Source organism: Vicia villosa, unplaced genomic scaffold, assembly GCF_029867415.1.
Source record: "Vicia villosa cultivar HV-30 ecotype Madison, WI unplaced genomic scaffold, Vvil1.0 ctg.000745F_1_1, whole genome shotgun sequence".
In the NCBI taxonomy this organism is placed as follows: domain Eukaryota; kingdom Viridiplantae; phylum Streptophyta; class Magnoliopsida; order Fabales; family Fabaceae; genus Vicia; species Vicia villosa.
Window position 1 is genome coordinate 644,408 of NW_026705334.1, and position 7,166 is coordinate 651,573.

Below are 7,166 nucleotides of genomic sequence, written 5' to 3' on the forward strand. Positions count from 1 at the left end.
GTTCGCAACCAAACGCGTGCAATGAGGGGGCGTTATGCAGTTTGCCATCAGATCAATCTGGACGGATAGGATAGAGCACGCGAGAGAGATTTCATGCTAGGTGGGAAAAAGAAACCTACATGATCTGCGCCAACTATCAAAACTTTAATCATTTTTGGACTTCCACGCCTTTGGGCCTTATGAGCGGTCCGGAACAACCTTTATTCATGGTTTTAGGATAAAAAAGAAATTGTGGTTAATTTTCCCGATCGCTATGAATATTGCAACACTCAAACCGAGTGAAATTGAGAAAGTCTTTACCGGATTGCAACGTAAAACATGTGTGTTACAGTTTCGGGCCAAAATGTTAATTAAATATAACTTTAAACTATTATTACAGTTCCACCTATCAATTTGTACATTCACCCTCTGGTTTTACTTCTTGAAAATTTGCATGAAAAAAGTATTAGGCTAAGATTTTGCCAACTCAAGTAACTCGACCTGTATGATATTTGGGCTTTTCAACAATGTGCATTTTCAAAATTAATAAAATCACATATCGCCAAATACCAATAAGTTACGTATATGTGTAGTGATATACAACTTTTTAAGTTGCATATTCAATTCTAACAAGCAACCGTATGGACCACAATCAGAGTTCTTAATAAAAAGTAAATATCAATCCAATTCCATTCATAAATATATTACATCCTAGTTTATTTTCTAAAATAAAAAAACAAATGAATAAAAGAATTTAACACCCCCAAATCAATAATTGAGCTATTACTGTTTAACTAATTTTGTAACAGCCTCTCTATACTCACAATAAGATAAATAATTTACAAATTTGACATGATACAATACTGATTCTAATTTTGAGTAGCTTGTGATTGAGGACTCTTTGTAGAAGGAGAAGGTTCTCCTTCTGGAGGAAAATCGGAAAGCAAAGCCAACATCCGGCGAATACTGAGGGAACGCGCCGGCCTGAAGCTGTTTGATCTCTTGATATCCTTGGAGAATATGTTTGATGAATTTGAAAGGATAAGGTACACCAAAGCTTGGACTAGGAAGAACACAACCACCTTAACCAACATGTCACCTAAGGAACTATCCATCTTTTGAACAAAGTTTGTGTGACCACAAATTAATGTAACAAACTATATATATTCTTTAACGATTACTTGAATCTATGTATGAAAGAAAGGTAGAACGAGAGAAATGTTTTGGTGATGAAATGAGTATTGTTAAATTGAAATAATTTGCATGGAGAAGTCCTTTTTATAGATGATTATAGGTAGAAGCACATGTTGGACCAAAGTTTGGAAAAGTAAGGAAATGATTAAATTATTATTGCATGAGGTTTTGACTTGTTAATTTCACGTTGGGATTGAGGTGGAAGGTTCAATGTTATCCAGAAGGGTGCTAAAATTGTAGACGTGTCAAGATTTTAGTGGCTATGATGAAATGCAATTTAATTTTACAAGGGAGAAATAATTGAACGAGTTGGATTGCTTGTTGTTGACAAGTTAGAAGGAACTTTCCTAGGAGTATAATGTTGGTCAATTTGGCGTCACGGAATTGAAAGTGCTGACTCATTGTTTTAATCCACTTGGTCTCATATATCACCTTAAGATTATTGTATTTACTAGTAATTGATTATTTGATATATGGAAATTAAGACATTTCTAATTTGCTTAGCCATCGCATGACAAAATAAAGTTTGTTGTCATGTGTGATAGTGACACCTATGGTAATTAAATAACCTACCCACCTTGGGGGTCAATAGAACAAACAAATTGAATAAATAATTGAGTTATACTAGTAGTACTTTTTATTTTACCTATACTTTGTGAGACTTGATCAACTGCTTTAAGTGTAGTTGGTTAAAGGTATTTTTTTAAGCAGTTGGTTAGAGGTTGTTAATTTAACTGTCTACAGTTAATTAAGCCATAAAGTGGATGGTAGAAAATATATTTTAATTACTTTTAATGTCCTAAAATGTAAAATTCTTTGCAAAAATCAAATATGGATTTCCAATTAAGTTAATTAAGTTGATTGAAAGAAACAAATAACGTGACTTTTACTACACGAGTAAAGTTCCATCTGAATGATCTGATTCTGTTATTGATAGTGAGTAATAATGACCATACGTGTCATACAATTATGAAATTGGCGGCCAGGTTCTCAAATGAACCATTTTGGCTGGATTGGAAACTTCTTTATTAAGAAAATAAAACCATTCAAAATGCCTTATGGGGGACGTCACGGAATAAAGTTAATTAAGGTAGAGAAATTCCTTAAACATCTAGCTAAAAAAACTCTGCAAATCCCACCAGACAAGTTAATTCTGACAGAACAATGTATTTAAAGGCTCTTGCATGTTACACAGCAACACTCAGATGATGCAATCTGTCAACAATCCTGCACGAACATCAGCAATGTAATGTTGGCAGGAAGTAATATTATCTAATAGTATAAAGCAAACAAAAAAAAAACAGCTAACAAAATGTTTCTGTGGAAAAATTCCACTTCAGCAATACAGACAGAACATAAATGGGAGCTGAATACTACAATGATTTTATTGACTAAGATGGATGAGAATTTGGTTTAAGAGAGTCCAGTTTCAAGGACCAACATACAGAGTGGAGAATGGGAAGAGAAATGCACAGCACTTGTGCATTGCATCAATTTATTGTATTTCTAGCTATAACACTACAACTAGCTAGTTGGAGTTCCTAAAAAAGAAGGGAAAAACAGAAGAAGCATAATTGTCGGTGCAGATTTACACTTGATAAGACGATCTTCTATGGTGATACAACTTCAATATTCTTTTAGTACACTATATACCTGCAATTGAATATCAGAAATAGATAATATTAATTCACAACTAAAAGAAGGGCTTTTTAAAGAATAGAATATGGATGACTAGTAAAAGTGACACTAGTGGAGTAGTCACATTATTCCATATAAGACATTCGTACTAACTACTCTGCATCAAATATTAAATAGCCATAATGGCCCAACCAAATAACTAGTTATATAACATAACTAATGACACAGAATAGACTAATGCATATTGCATTCTATTACTATATCTAATAAAATTGGTTGTGGTGTCCTACCCTTCTCCAACCAAATTAATATTTCAACAAAATGAAGTAAGGCTCAATGTTTCCACCTAACAATTAAACATAAAATCTAGTCATTTTTAAGGCAAAAATACAACATAGCAAGAGTTCAGTTTTGACAATCTTGAATCAAGCAATAAATCACCGAACACTCTTATCGTTTTGGCTTGAACGAATGAAATGCATATGATCCAATACAAAATGATGATAACAAAAAGTTTTTACATTTATATATATGCAAGCTGCTGATAACACTACAAATATATTCATGAAAAACTAGTCAACCCCATGCTTCAATATTTTCCTTTCATCCTCGTCTTTGTTTCCTATGAAATTCTTCTTAAGCCACTAACCCAAAGGTGCTTAGCCCCTACACCTGATGTCCCTGCACAGCTACCAACTAAGCTGGCTTAACAAAACCAATTAGAAGTGAAGTGATTATATTTGCATACATATTTGGATAGTTTTAAACAAAATTTTGTCTTTAAGCGTATAATTACTAAAATGGTATTAAAAAATACATAAATATATATTATTTAATTTTTGTTATAATTATATTCTTATATTTTATGTTAATTTATTTATTAAAATATTATTAAATGGACCTTTGGAGCCCAATCTCTCTTCTCTTCTAACCTAGAGATAAAAGGTTTTACTGCTCAACACGAGAGGATGATTAAAGGCTAAGAAAGATGCAATCAAATCTCCTTGTTTCAATTGCAACTTGTGGTTTCAAATGAAAACATTGCAGCAATTTTTGTTTTACGAATATTTTTATCGCTCTTTATTTTAAGTTTAATTTGTAATGCCTTTCTCCCTTCCTTTCTCAACTTTCAACGCTGAAGTACATTTTTCTTGGACTATCAAAAGTTATTGGAATCCAAAATGGTGGCATGACATAGAGCACAAACGGGTAGCTGATTCCTTTTATTAAAGGTAAAAGTTGAGAAACTAGAATATATCATTTTTAATGAGAATAGATTCAATACAGTAATAAATGAAAAGCTACACATAGTTGCTTATATCTGAATCAATCTACAATGGAAAATCGATTTCGAAACCAAGAGTCAAACAACCTTCTAAATCAGGCAATTTGCTTTTGACCTCTACGACATACGTTGTATTCTCTCCAATGTGTAACCAAACATGTACTAAGTCTATATACACATATTCTCTCTTCATGAAAATATTGAACAAAACTAACCAGACCTCAATTTAACGGATTTGTCATGTACTCATGTTTACAGACAGTGGAACCAAGAAACTTAAAAATTACTCTCAATATCGCTTCCATGAACAAATTCAAGTTAAAAGAAAAGCAAAGAATAACCTATGTTTAAAATTTCACCAGCCATTCATGAATCTAGCATGCTTAAACATCAACTTACAGAAAAAGCATAAACAACATCAAAATCTACAATATAGTTACAAACTATCCACCAGAGACTATTTTCTGTTTGAAAATCTAATGTCACACAAAGTGAGTAATCTCCTGCCAAACAAATTTTCTTCATAAACAAGAATTTGTTAAAGGAGCTCAAGTCTGTTAACAATCAGATCAAGACACCTCTAAAACAAAGTGTGTCCGAAGCTGATACCAACATTTAACATTATGTTTAATTTATTCACTTTTTCAAATTATTACCAGTGTCAATATCTCAAATTATTACCGGTGTCAATGTCTTAGTGTCCGTATCATGTTTCCGATGTTTGTACTTCATAGATTAAGTATAATACTATAAGGAGTTTTCATGGACTATGGAATCAACCGTCTTAAATCAATACTACTTAAGATACCCCTAGGCCCTAGCAGACACATACAAGCACATCAACACAGTTAGCAGCACTCTTTAAAGACCAAAATTCTTCAAAGACCAAAATTCTAGATTCACAAATCACAGTGATTCATGACAAAATGATAAACATACCTCAAAGAATTCCAGCATCAAGATCCTCCATCTACATCTCCACCAACTTCACTACTCGCATCATGATTATCACCGCCGCCAGAAGCATTAGAATGAAGAAGTTCATGCCGGGAAGCAATGTAATTGAGAGTCATTCTCAGGCCATAGAAATCATCCTCCGACAACTCCGACATCCGCGCCATCATCTCCCTCATCATATCAGCACCATTAACATCTTCCTCATCATTTTCATCTTCATCTTCATCCTCTGAGATTCTGAATCGACAGAGAGGACAAGAAGATCGAAGACGAAGCCATGGAGTAATACAATCGGAGTGGTAAAGATGATCACAAGGAAGCTGTTTCGCTTCTTCGTCAACGGAAATAGAATCCTTACAAACCGCGCATAAAACGACGCCGTTTGGATCGAGTAAGGAAAGAAGAGTTTGCGTAACGGTTATTATAGGAATGATTGTTTCTGTGCGGGTTTTAGAGGGAGGAGGTGCGAGTAGTAAAAGCGCGTCTTGGAAAACGACGTCGAAGAGGGAGGAAGAAGGGAGAAACGAATCGGCGTCGTTTTGGGAGAAAGGGGAGTCCATGAGTTCGAGGAAATGGGTGTGACATTGAGGGCAGAGGAGAGGAGAGGGAGAGGGGGAGGAAGTGAGAGAGACGCTCATGTCGCATTCGTGGCACCAGTAGGTTTTGAGTTCGAGTGGCGGCGGCGTTGGTGGAGGCGCCGTCGTCATGGCGGTGGAGTGGGTTGGGGTTGGAGTTGAATTGGAAGGATTGTGAATGTGTGTGCGTCGGTGAGGGAAGTGTGAGGAATGGAAAGTGGAGATTAAGAAAGAGAGATAAAATGGGACCCACAGGCACCGAAGGTGTTGGCATCAGTGGGTGGTTCGTTTATCGCTTTTTTTGTTTGCTTTCATTTGGTACGTTCTGTAACTGCAATGAGAGAGAGAAAGAGAAAGATCAACTTAACTTCACTATTGTTTATTTTACAGTTTTAGTTATAATTTTATCTTGATAGTTTGGAGAATCAACAGCGTCGCTTTGGCCGAGTGGTTAAGGCGTGTGCCTGCTAAGTACATGGGGTTTCCCCGCGAGAGTTCGAATCTCTCAGGCGACGAATTATTTTTTTTATTTTGCTTCATTTTGTTTTGTTTCTGTAGTACGTTATTCAAATCTGTACAGCAAAGTCAGGGACAATTAATTCATTGAATGAAATGAACAAAAATGAATAGGTTCAGTGCACGCATTGCAGCATTTATTTTTAGGCTTGACTGAGTATTTAATGTTTATAAATAGAGTACTATATTTGTAGTATTTTTTATTTTAGTTTTATTAAATTAACCTATGAGTCGTACGGAATACGGATACCACAATTTAATTATGGATTGAGATAATATTTTTTTAGTTTGAGTTATTTTAATTGACTAATTATTCTGTTTAAGTTTCTCTTTTAAAATTACATATACATAATAATCTTTTGAAAAAAAATATATTTTATAGCGTTTCACTAAATATTTTAAGTAATTTTTTAAATTTTTCTCATAACTCTTTTTTTTTAATTTTCTTATCTTTCCTTAAAGTAAAATAACTTTTTAATCAAGAGAAAGATAGAGAGTTAGAGTTAGGAAAGAAATAGATAAAAAAAGAAAAAATTGGATATGCACTAACAGTTGTAAAATAGTTTTATATATCAATCAATAAGGATCATGAATTAGAACAAGTTAAACTAAAATTTTAAAAAAAATTATCTAACATGGCAAAATGTTAAATTCTAATTAGATAACAGTGTAAAACTTTTTTACACTGTCAGTGTATAACCATTAAATTCTAAAAGAAATGAGAGAAAAAATCCAAAAACATATGATTTTAAAAGTATGTTTGATTTGATTTTGTAAATTTGTTTTTTAGTTTGTAAGATTTGAAAAAAATCAAACTTGTTTTATAGTTTAATTTTATAAAATTATTTTTAATATTATTATTTATTTAAGAATTTATAAAATTATAAAATTAAATTAAATTTTAAAATTTTTCATTTTTAGTTTTGACTAACAATAATTGAAGGGGTGTGAAATGGGAAGAGGCAGCAATTCAACTTATATTCAAATACACTTTGAGAGGAAGAGTTAGTTGTTGGCCTAAT

At 33.2% G+C, this 7,166-nt stretch overlaps 2 protein-coding genes and 1 non-coding gene across 5 annotated transcripts; 1 reads left to right on the forward strand and 2 right to left on the reverse strand.

The window, feature by feature from the left end:
- Window positions 1-637: 637 nt before the first annotated feature.
- Window positions 638-1,273, reverse strand: LOC131630866 (uncharacterized). Its single transcript, XM_058901609.1, has one exon. It carries the CDS (start codon window positions 1,092-1,094, stop codon window positions 849-851), a length of 246 nt encoding a protein of 81 aa, XP_058757592.1. The 5' UTR covers window positions 1,095-1,273; the 3' UTR covers window positions 638-848.
- Window positions 1,274-2,535: 1,262 nt separating this feature from the next.
- Window positions 2,536-5,969, reverse strand: LOC131630849 (E3 ubiquitin-protein ligase RING1-like). 3 transcript variants are annotated; one of them, XM_058901592.1, is made up of 2 exons: window positions 5,036-5,968; window positions 2,536-2,826 (listed from the first exon to the last, which is right to left on the reverse strand). In XM_058901592.1, the coding sequence occupies exon 1, from the start codon at window positions 5,758-5,760 to the stop codon at window positions 5,053-5,055; it is 708 nt and encodes a 235-aa protein (XP_058757575.1). In that variant the 5' UTR covers window positions 5,761-5,968; the 3' UTR covers window positions 2,536-2,826; window positions 5,036-5,052. The 3 variants fall into 3 exon arrangements, with proteins under 3 accessions (XP_058757575.1, XP_058757577.1, XP_058757576.1); XM_058901594.1 differs by lacking the exon at window positions 2,536-2,826 and adding an exon at window positions 2,868-3,492 and having other exon boundaries at window positions 5,036-5,969; XM_058901593.1 differs by lacking the exon at window positions 2,536-2,826 and adding an exon at window positions 2,868-3,500 and having other exon boundaries at window positions 5,036-5,969.
- Window positions 5,970-6,061: 92 nt separating this feature from the next.
- Window positions 6,062-6,143, forward strand: TRNAS-GCU (transfer RNA serine (anticodon GCU)). The gene has a single exon. It is a non-coding gene; the product is annotated as a tRNA-Ser (tRNA).
- The last annotated feature ends 1,023 nt before the right edge of the window (window positions 6,144-7,166 follow it).

Bases quoted from the DNA above. Each gene is read 5' to 3' on its own strand.
- LOC131630866 (XM_058901609.1), bottom strand. From the start codon at position 1,094: ATGGATAGTTCCTTAGGTGACATGTTGGTTAAGGTGGTTGTGTTCTTC.
- LOC131630849 (XM_058901592.1), bottom strand. From the start codon at position 5,760: ATGACGACGGCGCCTCCACCAACGCCGCCGCCACTCGAACTCAAAACC.